The sequence below is a fragment of the Natator depressus genome, chromosome 3 (assembly GCF_965152275.1).
Source record: "Natator depressus isolate rNatDep1 chromosome 3, rNatDep2.hap1, whole genome shotgun sequence".
NCBI lineage: Eukaryota > Metazoa > Chordata > Testudines > Cheloniidae > Natator > Natator depressus.
Window position 1 is genome coordinate 56,085,498 of NC_134236.1, and position 25,464 is coordinate 56,110,961.

Consider the following 25,464-nt stretch of genomic DNA (forward strand, 5'->3'; position numbering starts at 1 on the left):
GGTTACTGAGTTCAGTTGATTAACTGGATTGAATGTCATAAGCATAAATATAAAATAAAATCAATTCATGCTGAGTAATTATATCACCCAAAGATAATATGCTACATCTAGGGAGAAAACCCATCATATAACTGGCCAACCAAATGTAAAATAAAATAGTCAAGGATTCTGACACAAAATACAGTATGTAGTTAGCATCTAAGACTAGCCGGGTTAATTACGGAAGGGAGAGAGAGAGAGAGAGAGAAGCAGCAAAACATCAGCCTCACCACGCAGAAGTTGCTGCAATCTTAGTTCTAAAATAATTAGTAACAAGAATTTACCATAAAGCTGTCCTCATGTTAACACCTTGAAGGGCTGAAAACAATTTATCTCCAGGAAACTATGTGCCTAGTATAGATTGAGAAGGCGATATTAATGACCGTCAGAGTCAGGAAATAACAGCGTACTTACAGCTAAGCACAGCTAGAATCAATGAGAAGAGGCCATCAAAAACAAATGAGTAATTTATTAAGCAATGATAGATTCAGGGAAATAACTACTGAACAGGCAGTGCTTATTTTGACGTGGTGTAAAGCTAATTTAGTAATTTTGTAAACTTAGCATCTTTGTGCACCCTTTGAGTGATTTATAAAACAACCCTTCAGGAAATGTGCTTGCTTTTCCCCTGCCTGGACTTCACTGGAAAGGTACATTTTCACAACGCTCTTTAAAAATCTTTCCTGGGGAAGACAATATATTGAAATTAAACTGCTAGTGAAGCATCCCCTATATTTATTACATTACCATTGATATTATTTATTTATTGAGTGCCGCTGGATTGCTTGGTTCTGTACAAACATAGAGGAAGAAATGGTTCCTTCCTCAAGGAGATTGCCGTCTAAATCAGGCACATATCAGACACAAATCAAAGCTCCAAACTTAAGCAGTGAAGATTTAATTTTGTTTAAATACCTTCTCTCTTTGGTAGGTTATCATTGAAAGGCCGAATACAGGGGACATATATTCCATTCACATAGTGATCTCATACACTTCATTAGGAAATTAAACTTTCCTGTTAAGAATTTATCTCTTTCCTATGAATATGCAAATAGCCAGTGCTCTACCATGAGTCCAAAAGAAGATAAGTATTATCAGTAGAAGAATGTCCTCTTGCTCAACATAAAAAATACATGGATCCCAAAAATAAAATAATTTTAAGAAAAATGTCCGGAAAGGAGTTGTGTAAATTGCCCCTTTGTCTCCCTTCCTTTTGATGATGCTCACATGTCTGTTCCTCAGAAATAGGCATGGCTTTCTCCAGTATGATTGTGTAGTCATGCTTCCTCTCCTCCCTCTCTTTCGAATAGCAGACTTGTAGAAGGGCTGCATGGCCTTCACCTTGCCAGTAAGCGTGGTCAAGGGGGAGCTCCCCAACCTTTCCTATTCTCCATAGCAAGCGTCCTTAGGAGTGAGGCGAGGAGCCCACCTGGAGAAAGTTGTCTTGTTTTGGGGACCCAGAAGTCTCTCCAGTGGATCTTGCTACAGTTTAATCAGAATCAGGGCTTAGCAGAGAGACTACTGGGCCACATCTCAATACCTAGGGGTTTCTGTGGAGAGAATGTAGTTAGTATATACTTAGGAATGTAAGCTCTCTGGAGTATGAACCTGCCTTCATAGCCGTCTGTAACACACCTACCTATAGTATCAGTGCTATACAAATAACTATAATGGCCCAGCTCTTCCCCAATGACTGTGCGGGGAAGGAGTGAGTTCCCTCACACTGTACCCCTATTCTTGGCCTTACTTTGCTGGGGCTCAGCAACAAGGAAGATCCAAGGATAGGGGTAATTGGAGCAAGGTTGAGAAAGAAAAGAGCTGGAGCAAGAGAAGTGCTGCTGTCCTCCCAGATTTCCATACAGAAATCTAATTATGAATCCTTCCTGTGTGATGAGATGTTGTTTAGGGCTTGAACAAGGCTCCACCATCCCTGTCTGTCCTGGGCCACTCTTTGTGTCTTCTTAAGTCCCATAAGTTCTCTCTTGGTGTCATGTTTGATGGAGGGATTCTTTCAGTCAGCACTCTTTGCGTGGTCCTCCAGCTGCCCACTGGCATGCCTGCCACGGCAGACACTCTGGCTTCATTCTTAATACATGCACCGACTATTTCCATCATCTTTTGTGGCTATTTTTAGGGATAAGGAGTTGTTGAACCCTGAATAGTCTCAGCATTTGTTATAAACTCATTCAATTTAGTATTTACTATTTTCCTGAGGCATTTGCTTTCAAAGGCACTTAGACATCTGTCTGTACCTTTGGTGGCTTTTAAGCTTTCACACCCATATGCTGAGGTGGAAATAAAATTGGAGTCGGAGATTTGCAGCTTGGTCTTTAAATTGTAGATTTTCAGTGAACAAATCTTGTTTAAGATGGTGAACGCAGCTGCTGCCTCACCAGTTTATGACATTATTTCCTTCCAGACATCCCGGTTGGCTTGTGCATTACTACCAAGGTATGTGAATTGACTCACCTCTTGTATTTCTTTGCCTTCTGAAGTAATGCTTGAGTTGGGAGTTGCCAGGGTTCTTATAACTGATTATTGAGCCTTTTTTGGTGATGCTGGACAGTCTGTCAGTCCAAGAGGACCAGTGCTCTCTGTTTGATTCTCTGTGCTCATACATGCATCAGTGCAGAATCTTCTTCCCCTTTGAAGTGTTGAGATTTCAACAATATCATTGGGATAGGAAGACTAATGCAAAAAGGGGGGTTACATTTTCCCCTAGCACACTTAAGCTTGAGCTTAGTCCAATTTCTTGTAGTGGGTGTTCCACAGTCTATGGTCCTGTGTTAAGAATTTCCTGCCTCCAGCTTTTGAAAATTCATTCTGGATGTGAAATTACCACATTGCCTCCACCCATATAGTTCTCTTGGATAGAGGAAGAAGGGACTATCAGCCCAGCCACCATCTCTTGAGAGCCTTGTGGATCACTACCAGGGCCACTAACTAGGCTCAGAATTTCATGAGGAGCCAATATAATCCATGAGGCTCTGTTGTGAGGTGTCTTTCCTGCCCGGCAGCCATCCCATCATCTGTTGCATGAATTGTAGCTGCAGTGTGAGCCCTACCATGAGCCCCAGGTAGAGAAAGGTGCAATAATGTAGCTATTGCTTTGTACCTTGTGTGCTACAGATATTGGATGGATTACAATTTTTTTCTTTGCAATACAAGACTCTACTATTTCTCTGCATTAATTTTTTTCTGAAATCTGGCAATATTGTTTGCTCTAATTTCTTGGCTACTGTGAAAGGATGCTATCCCTGGAAGAAAGCATACTAGAAGAAAGGGGGAACTATCTAATTCAAAGGACTGATGATGAAATACAGAGCATTGCACGTTTATGTTGCTTGTTCAGCTTGAGACCACGATGATGTAGAGTCAACTACTGTCTAATGGGGAGCTCCTCAGTAATGTATGTGAAATAAGTTTGTGATTTCAGCCCTGTTGGTAGTTAATACCATGGGTGTATTTCTGAGTTAAAATAATAGAGGAGAGACGGGAGTACAGTCCTGTCCCCTGTCCACAGCTAAAAGCAGAAGTAGAGTTTCCCATCTTCTTCTTCGCCTGGTTAAGCAACACTCACACACCTCCTGGACTGGTGTAGCAAGAGCTCCCCCTTCCCGTATCAATCTACATTAACCACTGGCTGCCCCCATCACAAAAACACCCTGACAGTTACTGCTGCTGTGTCACCTGCAGAGAAGTACTAGACTTTTACTGCCACAGCTGGTCACGCCAAGTCAGAAACTTGCACCCAACTGTGTGCGTCGTCCATGTTCTGTGATTAGAGGGAGGACTCTGCTACCCAGTTTTATCAGTTGGTACTGTCAGAATCATTCAATTCAATATTTTAAAGGAGAAAATAACTTTAAAAGTGTAAATATGTAGGTATGAAAGAAAGAATGACAGTCATTCTTTCTTTCATACCTATATATTCACACTTTTTAAGTTATTCCTATATGTTCAGTCTAGGCTTAGGACACCCACCCTGGGGTAATGGTAGCTTCCTCATAGCCACCTCATGTTTTACCAAAATATTGTGGATTCTCTACAGAAATGTATGTTCTGAATTAAAAACATATACAAGTTCTTAAAAAAAATAAGCGTGAAGGACACTGAGAGTTCCCAATGTGAAAAGGCAGGTGTTGACAGTGCTAATTGATATACTTGCCCCGTTTACAGAATTTAGCTGTGTTATGTACTTTTTAAAATTTTGCTTTCTTCAAGAGACCCTGCTTCACATTGCTTCCATGCTGCCCATTCTTTATGGGCCTTATCCTGCAAAAGACAAAGCATCTTCTTCAAGGAGCTGAGCTGTCTCATTTGAAGGAAGCTGAGGGTGCTCAACACCTTGTAGCACCAGTCCCTTTGAGAGAACATAGAGCTTTATTCTTACTACATTATTTATTCTCATTCTTACACTAGCCTCCTTTATGGTGCTGTGGCACTTTGAGGCTCTTGTACACTTCTGGAGTGATGGAAAATGAAACTAAGGCCCCTAGAATCTAATTAATGATTCATCCTGCAGTGGGGATTATGACATGTTATGCTTCAAATATATGTATGCAAAAACATGAATTATGTATTCTCTATCAAGTTTTGGGCGGGGTAGACATGATAGTCCCCACTCACACATACAAATGTTTATTGGAGTATTTTAATAATATTGTATTGAACAATTTAATCAATACAGTATTGTAATCTTATACCATGGTGGATAGCCAGGCAATAAAATTGCATTGCTAATGCTTCAACATAGTTTAATCAATATTAGAAAGAGATGGAATTGTTACAGTGGGTGCTGAGACAAGTACCCTAGACAGGAAGAGGGTATGTTTTGATAGGGTGGGGTTATAATCAGCACAGTCAGACTAAGTGGAAGGCAACTCTAGGCTTTGTTGTTGAACTTCTCTTTTCTAGACATCTTTTTGAATGCCGTGGAAGCTCCCTAAAATTGCTGCAATTGCTACGTTAGTGACTAAGATCAAATCTGACAATGGAACAAATAAATGACCCCATTTAATATGAAAGAGAGGAGATTTCTCTGTGATGATAGCACTTTTTCAAAGAGAAAAATAATTTTATTTGAGACACAAAAGATACACCCAAATTAGTGTTTTCTCAGATTGCATTGCTGAGCAGCAAACGGCAATATTCCCTTCCCACCCAACCTTGATTTCTCTTAGTCTCTTTCTCCTCAAGAAGGGAAATCAGGTTTGAGTGGATGCAGACATCACTCCGTCAGGAAATGAGAGTCTCACACATCAGGTTACCTCCGTTCCATCAATACCCATTCTGTAACCCACTTATATTATGTTTTTTGTTCAAGGAAACTGCTTCAATTGTTTCGATTTGTCAGGGCCCAGACACTTCCATCACCTCCTCTTAGAACTTCCTAGCGAACTCCTGCTGAACTACTCTTTAAACCTCACTCTTTTTCCCCTAGTTGCAGTGATTGCTGACTCATCGCCCTTGTGCTTAGCTCAGCTACCCCCTCACTATCAATACTGGCTCACTGCCCCCACAAGGAATTTTTAAACAAGGAAGCTTAGGAAGACTTAGAATTCTAGAAACAGTCTTTAGTATTGGTTATTCATGACTCTAATTTGTTGTTTTCTATTGTATCTCACTTTCCTCTCATATAATTTGTATCTGTGAGCATGATAATACGTTCAAATATTTCCACCTGTGAATATTTGGAGAGAGCACTGGAGCCTGATGTTTCTTTATGAAATTAGCTTAAATTAATGTACAGCACATGTCCAATATGCTACCATCAAAAAGCTGTAGCTTCATTATTCAATTACGAAGCTTCACTTTTACATTTCTTCCAGCCTCTCAAGTGCACTATATTTCATTCATGCCTGCATCCTGCACAGTCCATGCTCAACATTTCTAAAACAAAACTAATTTGGAATTGTCTAAGCCTAACAAAAGCATTGGAAAAAGTCCTGTAAGTGCAAACCTGCCTTGCAAAGCAACTGTGTAAATGGCATTGTGGAATTCCATGTTTCATGCATCACAGATTTCCTGCTTAATTTGCTCAGATTGCAAGTGAAAATAATTGTTTCTAACTGCCAGGCCAGTAAACTCACCCTGACAGTCAGTCTAAATTCTTTTCTTTCTCATGAGTCATAACCAGGAACAAAGATTCTGCAGGCCAAATTATGCTTTCAAATTAAGCCTGTGCAGCCCCAGTGTCTTCAGATTATGCCTTCAGTCAGTTACACCTGTGCAATAACATCGGCCTTCAGTCATGTGGAAGAAGGTAAGAATTCTGCTTGACTTGCAGAGCCTGGATTGATTTTGCATGGCTGGCAGTTCAAAAACTAATCTTTTTTGACGTCAAAAATGAGCTGGAAATCTTTCAGACCCGATAAACATAGAAACCCACAAAGCCTTTTTTGCAGAGTCACTTTCTGGGTTGGAGCCACACAGAGTAAAAAATTTAAAATGACTTCTCATGCTTGGATAATTCACACATGGTGATCTGATTTTTATGAAACCTCCCTGCAGTGTTCACCTTTGTACTCAGATCAAGCATGAGCCCTAAAAGATAATTTTTTTCTGAACAAAGTTAGCAAGAAACTAAAAATAAAGGTGTTAATAATAAGCATCATCTGTGGGTTAGTGATAGAGTCACTATCACAACGCAACATACATCTTTGGGTGTGTACATAGGCAGAAAGATATTTAAAAACTAGCATTCACATTCATGTTTACACTTTCAAGCTGTGGAGGTTGTTGTTTTTCTCAGTTCTCCCTAAAGGCATGCTCCTCTGTGCTGCATACATTTTGAAACGTACCACACTCATGTAAGGGGAGAGTTAAAATGCTGTGTACATTGGTTTGTCCTGACAGGGTTGACATTTCCCATGCTTAAAGATTAGCGTAAAAAAATAATATCAGAAGCAACAGAACAAAGTTCACTATGTGTCCTATTGAGGCCATATTTGTTTAACAGTCACGTTATTCATATAATAGGCAGAAATTGTTTATGTAACCTGGGTGGCCTTGCCATGCATACTTCAGAAATATTGGAAGCAGTTGGGCCAAGGAGAGGCCACGTGCCATCATTCATGCACCTCCCAGCATCTATTCTATGGCTATGGGGCCTGATTCAAAGCCCATTGAAGCCAATGGGAGTCTTCCTATTGACTTTAAGCATCAGAGGAGTAGCCGTGTTAGTCTGGATCTGTGAAAGCAGCAAAGAGTCCTGTGGTACCTTATAGACCAACAGACGTATTGGAGCATGAGCTTTCGTGGATGAATACCCACTTCGTCAGATGCATGTAGTGAAAATGCATGTAGTATACCTGCCTCTGGAAATTTCCACTACATGCATCCGACAAAGTGGATATTCACCCACGAAATACATCTGTTAGTCTATAAGGTGCCACAGGACTCTTTGCCACTATTGATTTTAGTGGGTTATGGGTCAGGCCCACAAACAGGTGCAGGATTCTCCTCCCTCACTTCCTGTCTGACTGTCCAGGAAAATACATAGGTTCAAAAAAGTAGGAAGGGAGGAAGGTTACTGTGGAGAATTACAGTTACTAGTCTATACTCTACCTTTCTTCACCTTTCTCTTCCATTATATCACTTGCATAAATCCTCCATAATTGGATATAAGCCAGCAGTAGCAATCCATACCAGGAGAAGAGCTGAAGAGTGTATAAACAAAGGGGGTCTGTAAGACAACTTTTCTTAGCCTGGCTTCTAATTTACTGTGGACTTGGCATCAAGAGATCAGTACTGGGTAATGCACTACAGATGGAATGATGAGATGGAATATGATGCTGCCATGCTAGGGAGGCTGTCATCGACCAAGGAGAATGGGATTTAAAGTACATGCTGACCTGAATCCCTGCCTGCAAATAGTGGCTCTGAATATGATGAATAATCTAGTTGGATGCTCTGTAATGAGATAGGACCAAAGCAGAAATGCTTTCCAAATGCAATAAAAAACCTGCCTGACTTGTGGAAAGACCTGGTCCTATCCAAGTAATAACCAAGCAACCATCTTGCATTCAATTTGTGGAGAAAAGTTGTCCATTATGTTTTATAAGGGTCTGGAGAAGAAAACTGGCAGAGAGAGGGATTAGTCTGGATTAATACCAGCAGTGGCTTTTAAGAGATATCAGCAAGGCCAAAGTACCACCATGCACTACCAAATCGTAGCTTCATCATTCATGTGGGTAACAGGGGCAACTGTAATCCAAAGAGCACTTTTAGGGTTAATCTACACTTGCGAGTGGACGCAGTTACTTGCCTGTGTACTGCAGAGCATGTACCCACATCCACACTACCCTTTTTTGGTATGCGACATTATCACTACCATTCCAGGGGTGGTATTCCAGAGTCCTGTGCAGACGACATTCTGGTAACTGCCTTGCTTCATGTTGCTGGTTCTGGCTTGGTTGCAAATAGCATTAAGTTGCTGGGCTTTGCGGGTGGGGGAAGTGCAAGAAGGTCTTACTGAATTCCTTTCTCTGTGGATGTGAGTAATGGTCATGCATGCTTCATTCACAGGGAAGTGATATGCATAAATAGCTTCCAAGTGAAATTTGCGGGATTATGAGCACTAGTTGAATCTCATCAGTGAAAGTATTATAAGTGCTCCAAGATGTATGCTATAAGATTAGGGTTTAGAGCTTGATTGGAAGTTCAAATGGACAAAAAAAGCTTCCACTTTAAAGCATAAACTTTCTTCCTGTAAAAATGTATGGGACTGCAAGGATTTTGCAGCGAGGTTTTCTGAATTCAAACTGCCAGATGAAAGGAATGAACAAATCTGGGACAGAAGATCAGGAGTGATAGATAAAATAAGCAAATCAAGAGCCCGGATATTAGAAAACCAGAATAATTTAGCAGACCACACTGAATTCTGCGACTGTGCTGATATCATCCTGGTAACCCAAAAATTTGACTACTCCTATGGTAATTACCTGTTGGTAATACCTCCGTACCAGAATCAATAGATGACACTGAAAATGTTTGTTTCCCAGCTGGAATTTGATACTCTCTGTGAGATGCCCTTTGTGAAAAGTGGAAGTAGGCAACCTGAAGGCTGACAGCACTAAACCAGCCTAAAGGAAGCAGAGAAAGAATTAGGGCATTCAAAGTCACAGTGAGAAATTTGATCCTTCTGTAAGAGAGTATGAAGCAGAGACCTACCAAGTTGTTTGGAGTAAGAAAATATTCAGAGTAAAGCCCCTTATCCCTCTGAAGGAAAGGAACAGGTTCTCCTACTCCCATTTCCATTAGGAAGGCACCTTCCTGTCTCAGTACTAATGACCCAGACTAGCATGGGGAATATATGGGGCCGAAGCATGTACTGGATGGTGTAGCTGTTCCCTGCTATCCCTAGGGCCCAGCAGTCTATGGTAATGAACCACTTGAGGAAAAATTAGATCCCCAAAACAGAAATTGGGGTTGGTTTGGGGCTCTGAGCATCCATTCAAAACTGCCATTTGCTAGACAAGGAAGCAGAAGGTGTTAAAGGTGCGCCTGCAATTGAACATACACGCTACTGACGTCTTTTCAGCTCTGTAGGCTGCTGGAATCAGCCATTACATTCCCTCTGCTCGCTGGCTGTTTCTGAGAGCATGGGGCCACAGTAACAACAGCCCTTGCCTTTGCATCCTTCTTACCTAATGAAATGTCCTTCCTGCTCATTAAATATGGACCTGTGTGAGCAAATGCAGGATCTTTCTCTGAACATCCTAGTGTGCATGTCTCTACAACATCAACACCAATGCTGTCAAATGAGATGCAGTGGTCTACATGAATATTGTCATATACTTCACTAAAATTAAGCCTTTTTACACTTCACCCTGAAAAGTGAACTGCTTGAATTTTGCTAAAATCTAAGTTGATCTGTAAAATACCCAGAAAGAACAATTTTATAGCTGTTGTTTTAAAACTTAATTAGCATTGTACTTCAGCAGAATTTTCACACCACCACTACTAACATGAAGGGGACTAACATGAAGGGGAAGGGAGTCCAGGAGAGCTGGCTGTATTTCAAGGAATCCCTGTTGAGGTTACAGGGACAAACCATCCCGATGAGTCGAAAGAATAGTAAATATGGCAGGCGACCAGCTTGGCTTAATGGTGAAATCCTAGCGGATCTTAAACATAAAAAAGAAGCTTACAAGAAGTGGAAGGTTGGACATATGACCAGGGAAGAGTATAAAAATATTGCTCGGGCATGTAGGAAAGATATCAGGAGGGCCAAATCGCACCTGGAGCTGCAGCTAGCAAGAGATGTCAAGAGTAACAAGAAGGGTTTCTTCAGGTATGTTGGCAACAAGAAGAAAGCCAAGGAAAGTGTGGGCCCCTTACTGAATGAGGGAGGCAACCTAGTGACAGAGGATGTGGAAAAAGCTAATGTACTCAATGCTTTTTTTGCCTCTGTTTTCACTAACAAGGTCAGCTCCCAGACTGCTGCGCTGGGCATCACAGAATGGGGAAGAGATGGCCAGCCCTCTGTGGAGATAGAGGTGGTTAGGGACTATTTAGAAAAGCTGGACGTGCACAAGTCCATGGGGCCGGACGAGTTGCATCCGAGAGTGCTGAAGGAATTGGCGGCTGTGATTGCAGAGCCCTTGGCCATTATCTTTGAAAACTCGTGGCGAACGGGGGAAGTCCCGGATGACTGGAAAAAGGCTAATGTAGTGCCAATCTTTAAAAAAGGGAAGAAGGAGGATCCTGGGAACTACAGGCCAGTCAGCCTCACCTCAGTCCCTGGAAAAATCATGGAGCAGGTCCTCAAAGAATCAATCCTGAAGCTTATAGTTCTCTGCAGCTTATTGTTCTCAGAACCTTGAGATATAATGGTCTTACATGACTGACAGTCAGCCTCTGAAAGATTGTCAAAAACACCAGGGCATGTTACTCCAGCGTTTTAGTGATGCCTGGCCATGTTTTAGTAGTTTTTTTTTTACAGTAGTGTCTAGAGATCCTAACTGCGATTGGAGCTGCATTGTGCACATATAGTAAGAGATGATATTTGCCCTGATGAATTTATAGTTTAAACAGGAAAGGAAAAGATAGTGTTGTTATTCCCATTTTAGAGATGAGGAACTGTGAGACTTTCCAAGGTCACTCAGGACATCTGGAACTGAACATATATCTCCTGAGTCCCACTCCAATGTCAAACACAAGGCAATATTTCCTCTCTTTGTAGTTTGCTGTACCCAAAGTCAAGGCTTCTTAGGAGTACAAGTCCTACTCATTTCATTTATCTCCTGAGACCTTATCCTGTGGGGCCGATCTAAATGAGGACTGAGTTAATTTTGTAATCATAAAGGAGTTGCTATCTCTTATGTGAGTTTCTTTGGATACAGGTGTCATTTCTACTTCCATACATTTTTCAGTGCTTCTTGCCTTTGAAGACAATTAAGTGGATTTTAGGACCATCCTATTTGTTATTAATACTATAAATTGTATTCTTTTTTTTACTCTCCAATAGCTTTGGCTCTTAGACCACTTCTCAGTGGCCTTTCTTGTTTGTTGTAGATGAAAGAAACAGGCTGACTGGAAGAAGAAGAATCAAGTACCTTTGGTTCTCCCTCTTTATAGTTGTATGGGAGTTCTGTTCACATTACTATTCAAAAACCACTGTTGAATTAAAAATTTAAGATCCCTGAGTGAAAGGAGAGGGATTGTGAAATTACTGCCTGGTCGGATCTAATCTTTTTGGCATGCTCATAAAAATGGATAACTCTCCCAGATAGCTTTCAAAATCATTACATACCAAAATAAAAGCCCTAGAATCGATTGATTTGGATTTCCACCATTTGTCCTTTATATATCCAAGCTGTGCTGCAGTGCTCTAAATACGGTTGTGTCTCCCACAAGCAGAAAAGAGCAGAATAATTTGATACCTAATACAGGCTCCTGCATTCAAAGATAAATTGTTCATTAAAAAGAGAAGATGCTGGTAACTCAGATATTCAAGCTAGCTAAACACTAAAAGATCAATTAAGGCTACTAGAGTCATAGATTCTTCCTTGGGAAGGAAAACTTCCTGCTTCATTCCTTTGGGATTAGAGTAGGACCACCTTTGGAGGTCTTGATGCGGGTATCATACTATTTGCCTTTTGGGGACTGGAAATGAATTTTTCCCTCACTGCCAGATTGACCTTCTCAGCAGCTCAGGAACCTGGTGGGTAGATTTATATTTTAAATTCATTTTGTTGCAACTTGGCATGTGCCCGGTAGAGGTAATCATTGGCATGTGCCTGGCAGAGGGACTCATTCAGCAGGGTTTCTGGTTCCCTGATAGACCAGAACTGAAAATGGATTAGAGATTAAATGGATCAAAGAAGGTAGAGAATGGGTTGTGGCTCTTAATTTCTAGTACAGTGAAGAGACAACTCCTTTTCCCAAGCCCCTTAACCCCTAGATGAGGGAAAGGCAATGGGATCCCAGCAACAATGCAGGGACCAAGTTCACAGAGTTGGGGGTGAGGAGAATGGCAGGTGGAACAGATTACAAAGCAAGGATGACCTGCACTGGATGAATTATTTCCAGATGTGTTACTTAAAGTTGCAGCCTACTTAAACTACATTCCTGGTGCCTTGTCTGTCTTCCGATATTGTCTGGGCAATATTACCAGGATCCACAGGAAAAAGTTTCACTGGGAATCCTTGCTACACACCTTCAGCAAAGGGGTAGCATACACTGTCTTTAGGGGACAGTTCCCTGGTGCTTGCTGATATGCAGGTGCTTAGGCCCATTTTCAAGACCCTGAGTACACCCAGAAACAGCCTTTGAGATTTCAGAGTGGCTGGTAATGATACTGCCCCAGCCTCTTGCGCTCAAGAAGTGCTGGAGGCAGCATTATGGCTGCTTCCTGCACACGGGCATTGGGGTTGGAGAAGGGACTTTGCATTCACTCATCTCCATCTCCCAACCAACCTATGCTGGAGCAGCCATCGTTTGTTCAAAGTGCTTCTAAGACATTATTGGCCCATGTTGCCATCTCTTAAAAAAAGAATGTTATGTAGTTATGCTGGTGGGAAGTGGGATTGTTCCTTTTTGTGGTTAGGTCTGCTGGTTCACTTTTTGTTCTAAGGATTCCAGGCATACGTTTCTGGGTATCGCTGCTTGGTGTTCCATTGATGACAGCCACTGGTGGGAATGAAAATTTGCCACTGTTTAGTAGAGTCCTACTGAACTTACGTTTCTAGGATATATCCCAACATTGCTTTTTGAGGGGGAATATAATAGATTTTATAATCAGGATTCTCCAGTAGCTGTTAGGGGACATTATGCTGATGGAGATAATGTCTCTTGGATGATATGTGACACCAAGGTTTTTACCTCTGGGGTTCATTAGAGATCTCATGTAGTACTCAAAAGAGTTAGAGATATTAACCCCTATGTCCTGCTCAAACTCCAGTGTGTGTAATTTCTAGAGTTTGTAGCAAATCTTTTTTCACCTGTTTTCAGGTTTTGGGGCCAACATGATAGTTAACATTTTAATCATGAGTTCTTGCTCAAAAAGAGCCAGGTTCATGTTTGTCAGAAAATTATTAGCATCTATCTTTCTTTCAATACAGATACAAATTTGGGCCAAATCCTGCAGTCCATACTCAGTCAAAACTTCCATAGCGATTATTAGTTACTTTGACTAAATATAGAGAATAGGCTTTGTCCCCATATGCATTATGTATGTGCCATATCATTTGTTACATGAAGAGTAATAAGCTTTGATTTTTGTGGTGGTTTTTGTTTTGGTTTTTTGGGGGGTAGGTAATACTCTGTGTTACCTGTGCAATTTTTCTCTGAAAGCTTCCAACTTTGACAAAAAATAGCTTTGGGGAGCAAATCTGTACTCAATAGAACATGTCTCAGTTTTTACAAAAAGACTGACAGGAAGGCAAATTAAAGTTTTATGGTATGAATTTATAATATGTGAGCCAGCTGCTACAGGAACACAGTCATTTATATATTTTCTGTCATTTTGTTTACGGTGCATTTCTCTATATATTCTTTATTTTAAATAAGATTTTATATTATGATAATACTTCCTTCCAGGCAGTTTACCACTGTCAGGGGGAAGAAATCCTACACAACACTTTCTAAAAGGTCTGATGCCCTTCTATTGGTATTTTTTAAAGGAACACTGAAATTAAATGCTTTGGCTAAGATTTTTTATCTAAGAGAAAGAGGAAAGGCTTATTTTGAATCTCAGAACAAATGACATTGCAGATGATGTACCATTAACAATAGCTGCTGGAAGGATAGTCATAACCCAGATACTGTAGTTGTTGGCTTGTAACTATGGAATAAGAGAGTTTGGATGTAAGTGACCTGAAAAAAAAAATTGAGGCCCTTGCTAAACGAGTGACATCAGGGTTTTAGTTTAATGATATCGAACTCTGGAGCTTGCAGTCATGTTGTATAGTAATGTTATCAGATGAATACAAATTCAGGACAGTTTAAGACTTTTCTGTTGCAATACTGTCTCCAGTTCACTTAGTGGACAAAATACAGGAGTATATTTTATAGAAATTAGAATTAGAATGTCAGGATTTTTGAAAACATCCTATGTGCTTTAACACATAAACGGTCTAAAGCACAGACATCCAGGATTTAACATGCATATTACTTTAGTTCATCATAATCTTAACACCTCAAGTATGCTTATATGGCCATGATGTAATACTTGGTCTGCCTGCAAATCCATCTGTTTATCTGGCCAAGCTTTTTACTGTAATATTACCACCCAGTGTAATAATACTGTCATTGTGGCTTTACTGGGATGGGATTTTATGAGCTCACATAGTTTTGGAGCAGCTAAATTTAAGAATTAATGGTAATAAATGAATATTCTGATCACTGGCTACCCCTTGTAATCATAGGTGCTGGAACTAGGAGTATTGGGAGTGCTGCTGCACCCCCTCTCTTGAAGTGGTTTCCATCACACAGGGTTTACAGTTTGGTTCGATGGCTCTCAGCTCCCCCACTATAAAAGTTGTTCCAGCGCATTTGCTTTTAATTGTTTCTCAAGAGATATGGAATGGTCACATGGCTTTCATGATATGCCTTTATCCTGTCATTTATTTTGAAGTAGCAGAATAAAATAGAGTGCTTTTTCAGCATGCAGTAATTTTATATGGACCAGATTTAGGTATCTTTTTATTGCCTGATGATATTTTCAGGTGTATATCGTGGGCCTAATTCTGCACTCACTGAAATTGAGTGGGCATGTTCCATAGAGCCAATGGCAAAATGGGAATTTTGCCATTGGCTCTATGGAAGTAACTTCAATGCTAATTGTTTTAAACAAGCACTGAGAGCGATTGTGTACCAATTCAGCAATGTGATTCAGTTTGATTTTAGGTCAGAGGCAATCCTACAATTTTCAGAGTAACAGCCGTGTTAGTCTGTATTCGCAAAAAGAAAAGGAGGACTTGTGGCACCTTAGAGACTAACCAGTTTATTTGAGCATGAGCTTTCGTGAGTTACAGCTCACTTCATCGGATGTGATGTAATGTAACCTCAAAAGCCAACCTCTCTTTCACTGTCTAGGTTTTTTGGTCCACACATGTTCCATGTTTCTCAAAAGAAATTTTCTCAGTGCAGGATGGCAAGCTTATTTTAAAAGAAAGTACATCCTTGCATGCATAATTTTAAAGCTTGATTCTTATCTCATTTACCTACCTGTAAAACAAGAATATCTCCACTGAAGTCAGTGGAGTTACACTCGTGGAAAACCAGTGTGAGATCGGAATTGGTCCCAGGGAATATTCAGAAAAGGTAAAGCTGCAAGACTGGACTCATTAATATTAAAGTAATTCCTCTAAGGTCTCTTAAATCTCACAGATATTTGCAGGTATTTTTTTAAAACTTCTCGGTGGTTAGTGTATTTTGATAATCCTTCGGTTTTTCATTGCTTTGCATAACTTGATTTTTAAAAAGTAATGGATAATTATATAAACATTTTCTAAAAAATAAAATAGGCTATATTGCTGAGTTGATACAACAAAGTACTTGAGTACCTGCATAATATTAATTCTTGCGGAGCCTTCATGCTTAAGTATTGTTGAACTGGTGCCTTAGCTAGAAACTCTGGGAGAGGAACTTGTCTTATTATTAGAAGTATGCTAGATAGATTAATAATAACACTAATATTACAAAACTCTAAATCCATCTCAAGCTAAGTTTTTGTGTTGCTGACATCTGTTGTTTTGGCAGGGTGTTTTGATTTCAATCTGATTAAACCATATTTTAAAAAGTAATAAAGATCTATACGGTTTATATTCTACAGTATTGGTGTGGTTTTGGTGCAGGGGCATTATACATACTGCATTTAGTAGTCTGAATTCCACTGTCTCTAGAATTCCATACTGAAATAAAGCAGTGAAATGATGGATTATAATTTACTTCCAAGGGAGAATCAAATTTACTTATATGAGCCAAAATGTCAAATTTAATTAAAGGCTACAATGACAGAGCAGAGCATGTGCTGGATGAGTTCAGAGTACTTTTCAGATAACAAATGACTGACATGCATAAAAACAATAACCAAAATAACTGCTAAGGTTACGTTGCTTAAACCTGACTAAAAAATGTCAGGCCATATATGCCAAAAGATTCCCATGATATTACATTCTGTAAGATTTAAATGAAAAATCAAATAAAGCAAGAAGCTTTAATCTGCCCCCTGGAGTTCAGATTTATAGTCAAGATTTGTCTGCATGAGGGGAAAGAACATAAAAATGGCAATTAGGTTTGTTTGTTTGTATTTGCACATTCACTCTGTTCAGTGTAGTGAAATTGCAATGTTCAGTAACCATGTAACCTATTCACTGGAGTGGCTTTGCAATGTTCTGTGGCCAAAGTAAAGATGTAAGAAAACTTGCTCCATTCTATATTTAAATATTTGTCATCAAAACTGTCTGTGTTAGTGTATTTCAGAACAGGGTTCAACCTGTTCTGCATAATCCAAGTCTGTGTGTCAAATGTGCTATAAAGATGGAGGTGTGATGTTCGGGGTAAAGGTCAAGTTGATAGAATATGACAACCCTCTGAAGGAGAAATGATTGTCCCTAAGTATTCAGCATGAGCTTTTCTTTGCTCCCTGCAGGGCATCTGCACCACGACCACCGCATTTTTACACTTCTTCTTCTTAGCTTCGTTCTGTTGGGTTTTGACAGAAGCGTGGCAGTCGTACATGGCTGTTACTGGAAAAATTAGGACACGACTCATAAGGAAACGCTTTTTGTGCCTTGGATGGGGTAAGCCCATAAAAATCATATAGCCAGAATCATTAGAATTGAATGTTATGCATTTACACAATTGGGGGTGTTGGTATTTATTTCAATAATCCTGACAGGTGGTCAATAGCATAGTTACTAAACAGAAAACCAGTACAAGGAGATTTCCCTTTTTATTGGAAGCACCAGTATAATTTCATGCTCTTGATTTGGCTCAAGATACAGTTGATGAATATTCCAATGTTATGGTAATTTATGATGCTGTAACATATATGCTTTAGTGTCATTTTAGTAGCTTTTCTGCAAAATAGTGTAAGACAGACAAAAGCCTCTCACTGAAAATCCACTGAATCTCTGTGTTATTTGTTCACTTTAAGCTATTTCAAATAGACTGGTAACTTAGCAACACGAAAGTGATGCATACTGGGCTAAAAACCTAGCTCTTCCCTTGTGCTTGGGGAAGAAACAAACGCTGCAACAGAGCTGTGCTTTGTTAAATGATTCATTCCATATCAAATTGATCATTTTAGATGAAAGTACTTCTCTCTCATCATTTCATGCCCAATAGAACAGCGGTATTTAGCTGAGCCTTAATGACAATTGCTGTTTTTTTCCAGGTTTACCAGCATTAGTAGTGGCAATATCAATAGGCTTTACCAAGACGAAAGGATATGGAACATCTCACTAGTAAGTCAGTCTGCAGTGATAAATCATGTTTTTGATTAACAAGGCTGCCATGCCCATTAGAGATTATACAACACAGTATAAGGGCCCATTGTGTGTCCCTTCATGTGCAGGACACTGCTGGAAGCCAAATGCCCCACACAAAGAGTGAAAAGAAAATCAGAGTCCAGTGTTAAACTCAGTCCTGTGAAACGCTGAGTACACTCAACTCCGAGTGAGCGCTGAGGACACCAGCATATCTCAGGAGGCGCTCAGTCCTTTGCAGGATCAAGGCCATTGTTAGTAGCACTGTACTTGTCCTGCTGAGATTATTCACATGGGACTGGTTACTTCAGCTGCATATTTGTTTCCTGCTTCCTGCTTAGATGCTTGGTACTTTTTAAATGGGAGATTACTTAAATATTGATGGAAATAACCAATCGCTAATAAGGAGTAACCTTAAATGCAATGATATATAGGTGCTTGTATGCCTGACAGCTCCTCTCCAAACAACCACATGAACAAAACCAGCTTTCCAAATACTTGTGGAACTAAAAAACATGAAAGGACATGCATATGGACCAAGGGAATCAGGACCTGGATTTCAAAACATGTTTACAAAAACATGTTCCTGTTGTTTGACCAATCTGGCATCAGATCTGATGTGGGGTACAGTCCGCCACTCTTCAGGTCTTTGGAAGCTGCCACAATTGGCCACTTCATCCCCCAGTCTGCAGACAAGGGAGGGAGGTGATTTCCACTCAACACAGGGCATCAGGAGCTGAGGAGCTGTCCCACTCTAGAACTCAACAATGATAGGTAGTGCCTCCTCAGCTTTAGCCCTGTGTAGCTAAAGCAATCCAGTAGGAATTCTGTCCTATCCCTCCTAGATTATGGTTGCTAAAATAACCTTGTGGGTTCTTTAGCTACCCTGTGTTAAGGAATCTAGTAGTACTGTTTGCCACTCCACAGTTACAAAGGTGCTGGCAGCAGGAACAAGACTTGTTGCCAGCTACTCCTAGACTGTTGAGTGCCATTTCCAGAAGACCTTTTCCAAACTGAAAGAGCAGTGAATGGAAACAGGGAAATTGGTCCTGGTCCCCACATGAAGATATCTACTGGTAAGAGGGAGGACCTAGAACCAGTCAAGGGGAAAACTGATTTGGAGGTGGGATTAAGAAACACCTCTGAGAGGGGAGCTGGGGAAATAGCATCAGACCAGATCCATGGAACAATTGTGTGCCTGGGCTGATGGGAGTGGCGTGGTTAGAACTTGAATTCACCTTGATTTCAGGTGAACTTAGATTTCTTCCTGAATTTTTCACACAGCCCTAGTTATCATCAACTTGTGTTATTTCTACTGCACATATGAAAAATATTTAATGCAAAACTCCATTATTCCAGTGATGTTATTGTTGATATTTCAAAAGCAAGGTGTTTCCAAATTATGGTTAGCCTAGCACCTTGATCCACTTGCATATGTACAGCATGTTGAATTAATGTGCAGTTCACATAACTTTATGCATTAATTTTAACCCTTAAACAGCCACAGTTAAGATTGTAAAGGGGTTTCCATTATGGAAGGGTTGTTCAGCACAGGGAGCAGGCCCTGCTTGGAAGGTGTGCCAGATTAGCTGAGAGATTCCTGGGACAGAGGAACAGTGAGCAATGGAGCACTTAATTTTTAGGAACCTTGCCAGCCAGTGGAATCCACAGCCCCAAGTTAGATGCATAGGCTCCTTGTACAATGCAGAGGGAGAGATAGGCACCTAAGACTGGGATCCACAAAAGCCAGCATATAGAGCAGGGAGCCACCTACATTTGCTAATAGGAAATGGTGAGGAGAGGAGTGGGTCCTAAGCTCCCCCTCTCAAAGGCACCTATCTCCACTGGGATTCTCAGCTATGAACTCTCTCCTGGAGTAAGGTACTTAACCAATTTCTTGTAAAAATGATAATAATAAATTATGCCAGAAAAAATTGTGGTATTTAATTATTCATACACAGTGTAACAGTGTCAACAGGACACACTGGGGGAGACCTGCCCCAGAATATCCATCACCCAGCAGTTAGGGTCCTCTCCTAGGAGGGGGGAAACCCAAGTTAAATCCCTCTCCACATCAGGCAGCATGGGGAATTGAACTTTGGTCTTCCATATCCCATGTGAGTGCTCTAACCACTGGGCTAAAAGTTAGGGTGGGGGGTACTACCACTTTCTCCTTCAGCTGTTTTATATGGCTTTATGTGGGCAGAGAGCATGCTTACCAGACTGGGCCCCACAAGCGAGACAGATAGGGGAACAACTAGTTTGAGGATTTGTGATTTAGGAGCATATACCAAAGTGGCTGCACACATGCTCACTGCCAGAAATGTAGGTGCCATCAGGACTTTAACAGTGGAAATTTTGGTGCCTACGTGTTAAGCAGCTACAGGGCATTTAAATGTTGGACTTAGGCTCCTAAAGTGGCAGTTAGACACTTAAATCCTCTTGTCGATCTAGCCCTAGTCAGTCTGAAAGAGGGAGGAAAATAAAATCAATGAGACTTAAGAGGTCCCAAGTGCCATAGTTGCTCTTAAAACTAGGACTTAGACTCCTCAGTCAGTTAAGAGATTTTGAAAATTTTACCCTAAGGCTTAGGGTCTGATCCAAAGCCCACTGAAGTCAATGGAAACATTCCCAGAAAAATCCGCTTTTGGATCACACCCTTACAGTGGCCACGTTACAGGTAAAATTGTGATTCCTTGCACAAAATCAAAGTAAATGGGGGAGAGGGGCCCTGTAGGAGGTTGACACTAGGGGAGTTCTATTGGAATTCGTGTGTATGCTGGTAAGAAAATCCAGGGGGAAAATTCAAAACTTTTAATGAAAACTTTGTATCCAACTTTCAATTATTCTATAAACCAGTAGAAAACCAGCAAAAAAAAAAATACAAACCTATTTTCAATGAAATTAAAAAATAGACCCAGGTCCATTAAAAAGTTACCATACAAAGGTATCTGAGATATTTTGTCATTGCTTTTTTGGTAGAGGGTAACTGCTGGCAAATATTGACATTTTAGATCAGTGTATCATATTAGCATCCAACACACTAATAGAGGTGGGTCCATGTGGCAAAGTTCAGCTCTATTTTTGGTTACTGTGGGAAACAATTACATTTAATTTTTTTTTTTTTGGCCTTTAAAATTTCAGCCATAACAGAACAGTAACATTAAGTTGTGTTTGTGTTTATTTGGTTTTCAAAAGAAAGGAAAAAACATAGGGGTAGAGGATAAGGACATCTTTATGTAAGTTAATTTGAATGTGAGATTCAAATAAATGCAGTTCCTTGCATCTCCTTATATGTATGTGCGATCACACACTCCAACAAACATGCATTTCTGTGAATGTGTAATCACTGGGGAAAAAAGCACAGCTGCATTTACTTCAGTAAGTGAAGCTCCTGATAGTGTTTATATATCTAAGCTTAGCACTGTAGTGTGTTAAATGTTTAGGACTCACTTCTGCAAGCCCTCTGAATCTGGAAACCTGCATGGAAGCACCATACAGAAAGGCCTTGTGGTATTGGACCTCTAGTAGGGCATAACACACAAGAGATGTACAATTTTCATACATATAGTATTAGTTTTTTAATATTTTTAATATTTCAGAGACACCAATTGGTCCTTAGTCCTTACATGATGTATAATATCATTTTTAAAGTGCATATAATCCATAAGACCTTATCCTAGTATTAAATACCAAATTATACCAGTGAAGATTTATAGAGAACTATGGTTTTTAATCGAGTTTATTTGACCATGTCATATGCACTTGACCTTAATGAGCATTTAAGTATAAGGTAAGTCTAACATTTTAAAAATAAAGAGGTTTTGAGTTCCCTGAGACAAAATAAATTTCTGAAGAATTTCTTAATAGGTAGAAATTATCTTTTTTGTCATTCACAGTTAACTCAAAAATGGCTAAATGAAATTTTACAAAACTTTACAGAAATATTTAACTGTGGACTCAGAATAAGCATAAGGAATTTCAGTCTAAGTGTAACTTGTTTGAAAAGTTGCAGACGCATGAAAATGGGGCCTAATAATGAAACTCATTTATCAACTGCGTATAGCACCATTACATTAACAGAGTAACTTCACTTCTTTTTCTGTGCTTATAGAACTTTCCATGTAGGATTGAACACTATGTCAAGTGAATAGATATACTATATATGTTTTATTCACATCACACCTCCATGGTGTAAAAGATATTATTAATGTGTGTTAGTTCTTTTCCTCTAATGTTCTTTCCAGCTGCTGGCTGTCTCTCGAAGGAGGACTACTCTATGCATTTGTTGGACCTGCGGCTGCTGTTGTCTTGGTAAACACTTAAATTATTTTTGGTATTTTCACTAGAAATGGTGGAATACTGTCTGAATTACAGAGTGGTTAGTTATGCAGTGGTATTAATTTTACTGCAGACATCCTGAGAACAATGGTCTAAGATTTCCTCAATGTTTTGAATATTCTGTTTTTCTGATTCAGTTTATTTTATTATATATTTTACATCAACACTATATATGTCATCGTTTACACAAAGCCACATGAACATCAAGCATAACCAAGGACATTTCTGTATGTGCTGCACAAATATCTCATCATATATATCTTGTTATTAGTGCATATATTTTTATACAGGTTTATATATTATATGTGTGTACTCTATACACCTTCAGAAAAAATTCTTTAGGAGCAACAACAGAATTTGGCAAGAGTTTATTACCAGGATGAGGTCAATGGGTGAAATCCTGGTCCCACTGGCAAAACTCCTGTTCACTTCAATGAGGCCAGGATTCACTCAATGCTATTATCCATGAAAATATCTAACTGTTACTCTTTTCTTGAGGACCCAGTTAAAAGGCAGGGGAAATATATTTAAGGCTTAAATAATTATAAAAATAGGTTATAATTTCTAATTATTTAGGAATTATCTATATTTCATTATATGCGAAGTAGGATGTAAAACGGTCTTCTGGAAAAGGGTTGTGATACAACTGAAAAATTATTGTTTTGCAAAAGATGCCTTGTTCATTTTACTCCTGAGCCACACAAAATAAATCTGGGAAAGCATGATATGCTGATTGCTAACACAAGAATTTTGTTACAAGCATCACTGATTCTTATCAGTTGTATCCGTGTAATGGTTGCTCTCTTAGGGAGAAGTTCAGTGGCAGCTTTGGTGGCCTGGTGCAAAGTACTGTGCCACTGTTGTTCAGGGATGGCAGGCAGGAAAGATGGAATCAGAGGCCAGATCTTCTGTGGCTACCGTCTTGGAAGAAAAAAAAAATCATGATGGCCGGAAAATGTAACTTATTATGTATCAAACTTCCACAGCCCTGGAAATGTATCTAGGTATCTGAGAAATCCTATATTTGGATCGAATAATCCGAAGTTCTTCATAGATACACTGGTAATGCAACATCTGTCAACTTTAGTTTAAATTTTCCATGATCAGCGTTTATTGATCCTGGACTGTTGACAGGAGGTTCTATATTGGTCAGTTCCAGATTATTACAAAGTCTTAGGTCTTGTCTACACTGCCACTTAAATCGATGTAAGTTACGTCGCTCAGGAGCATGAAAAAGCCACCCCCGGACAGATGTAAGTTGCATCTACTTAAAGCGGTGCCTTCTGCCTCTCGTTGGGGTGGAGTTATGCTAATGGGACAGCGCTCTCCCTTGGGCATAGCACATCTTCACCAGACGCGCTGTGCAGCTGTTCTGAAGTAGCACGGTAGCGTAGACTAGCCCCTAGAATGGGTTTGGTGTAAGGTTTTGTTATGCATTTTGGAAAGAGCTGGATTTATGAAAATCCTGAATCATGCAGGCACATTGGGGATTTGCATGTAAACATACCTGTGCACGCACGCATATACTGTTTGAAAATTTGATGCAGAAAGTCCTTTTTCAGGCTCTGTATACTAATTTCAGGGGCCAAAGCCCTTCTTAGATATGGCTCTGGTACCTTACAAAATTATCTAGTGACCTAGTCCTATAGGATGTACACTTTACAAGAAGAGGCCAGTATGAATAGGGTAATTCACCTCGCCAGCAGGAACATGCTAATCACTGATTCTCTTCTTCCCCTTGTAGCTGTAATGTATGAGGTAAGGTAAGAATTTAATTTTAGAAGCCCCCGTATCACCCACATGCATACAACCAGCCCTCACCCCTAACACTCCCTACTCCCCCATATACACACACAATGCTGACTGTAACTTTTCTAAGCATTGTGAATATAAATTTGCCTCCTAGTTTTGCTATCTCTTGAAGTGCATTGACTCTAACCTCAACCCATTCACTGTACATTTATTTGCTATGAAGCTGTTCCACCCAAAGAGCCACATCTTTGAATGATTGGTTTGTAACTAATAAATGCAGGAGGGAAATCCTTGATTTCTCAAACTCTTTAGTCAACAGAGCAAAATAAAGTATCTTATTTTATCTTGAAAGTCTTTTATCAATATAATACAATATTTCTTCCAAATTTCCTCCTCTTATATTTTTCCATGTATCCTAAAACATGATACCCTGACAGAGAGCCAGCTGTTATCTACAAGTTGCAAGGGATGTAGGATAAAGTGAGAATTAGCCTAGGTCACCTGAATGTCACCGGCATTAATACTTGTTTTCAAACTGTCATGCTGAATTTCAATGCCACAAATAATCTCATCCTCCTAAACTGCTGTTCTCGGGCTTCTCTCATTACAATCTATAAATGAGGACAGACGGGACAACATTTGCTTAATATCTCTGGTAAAACAATACCTCCCACCCTCTACATATTGTCACTCTAAGAGAAACATAGGCTAATCTGAACCAAGAAATACAGGTTTTGCTGAAGCCAAATGTTCCACAAATTAGAATGGTGAGTCCTCTTGGCCAAATGATTTTATGACATCAAATAAAACTGCAGCCATTGGCAGTATTTGTCCCTCTTCTACACCAATGATGTTTAGGACCATCTTTTATTATCAGCTAATAATAACCTATTTCTGAAGCCAATTTGGTCATTGTGTAATAAATGCTGTAGTATCTTTCCCTAAATTCTGGTAATAATTTTAGCATGGAGTTTGCAGTGTTTGGGTCTGATTCTCTTCTCCCTTAGAGCACTTTTAGACCAGTGTACCTCTATTGACTTCAGCTGAGTTAGTCCTGATTTGCATTGGCATAAATGAGAAGGAAATCTGTAGTTATCAGAGATATAGGCATATAGCTACAAAGATTACCTGGATGTTGATGTTTGCAGCTCCTGCAGAGTATGTCTCATCTTCATATAGAGTCAAGCCAGGAACCTTTTGTACAGCTCACAGTCCATGGCACAGTGAGGAAGCCAAGGATGTTTACAAAATGCCAATCATAATTTCCACATGGAACTGTATGTTCTCTGTACAATTGGCAAACTTTATTCAGAGATCTCTGACGTTCACAGACATGGTTTGCTCCCCCATTAGTTAGCAGGTGTGTAGGGAGCTTTTTCATCTACCCATTTAG

At 39.8% G+C, this 25,464-nt stretch overlaps 1 protein-coding gene across 6 annotated transcripts in view; it reads left to right on the plus strand.

Moving 5' to 3' along the window:
• Positions 1–25,464, plus strand: part of ADGRB3 (adhesion G protein-coupled receptor B3) — a 604,312-nt gene that overhangs the window by 534,463 nt on the left and 44,385 nt on the right. For all 6 annotated transcript variants that reach the window (XM_074947913.1, XM_074947915.1, XM_074947916.1 and 3 more), the window contains 3 exons: positions 17,141–17,291; positions 17,888–17,957; positions 22,226–22,292. In XM_074947913.1, the coding sequence (XP_074804014.1) occupies positions 17,141–17,291; positions 17,888–17,957; positions 22,226–22,292 (288 nt within the window). The remainder of the gene's footprint in view (positions 1–17,140; positions 17,292–17,887; positions 17,958–22,225; positions 22,293–25,464) is intronic.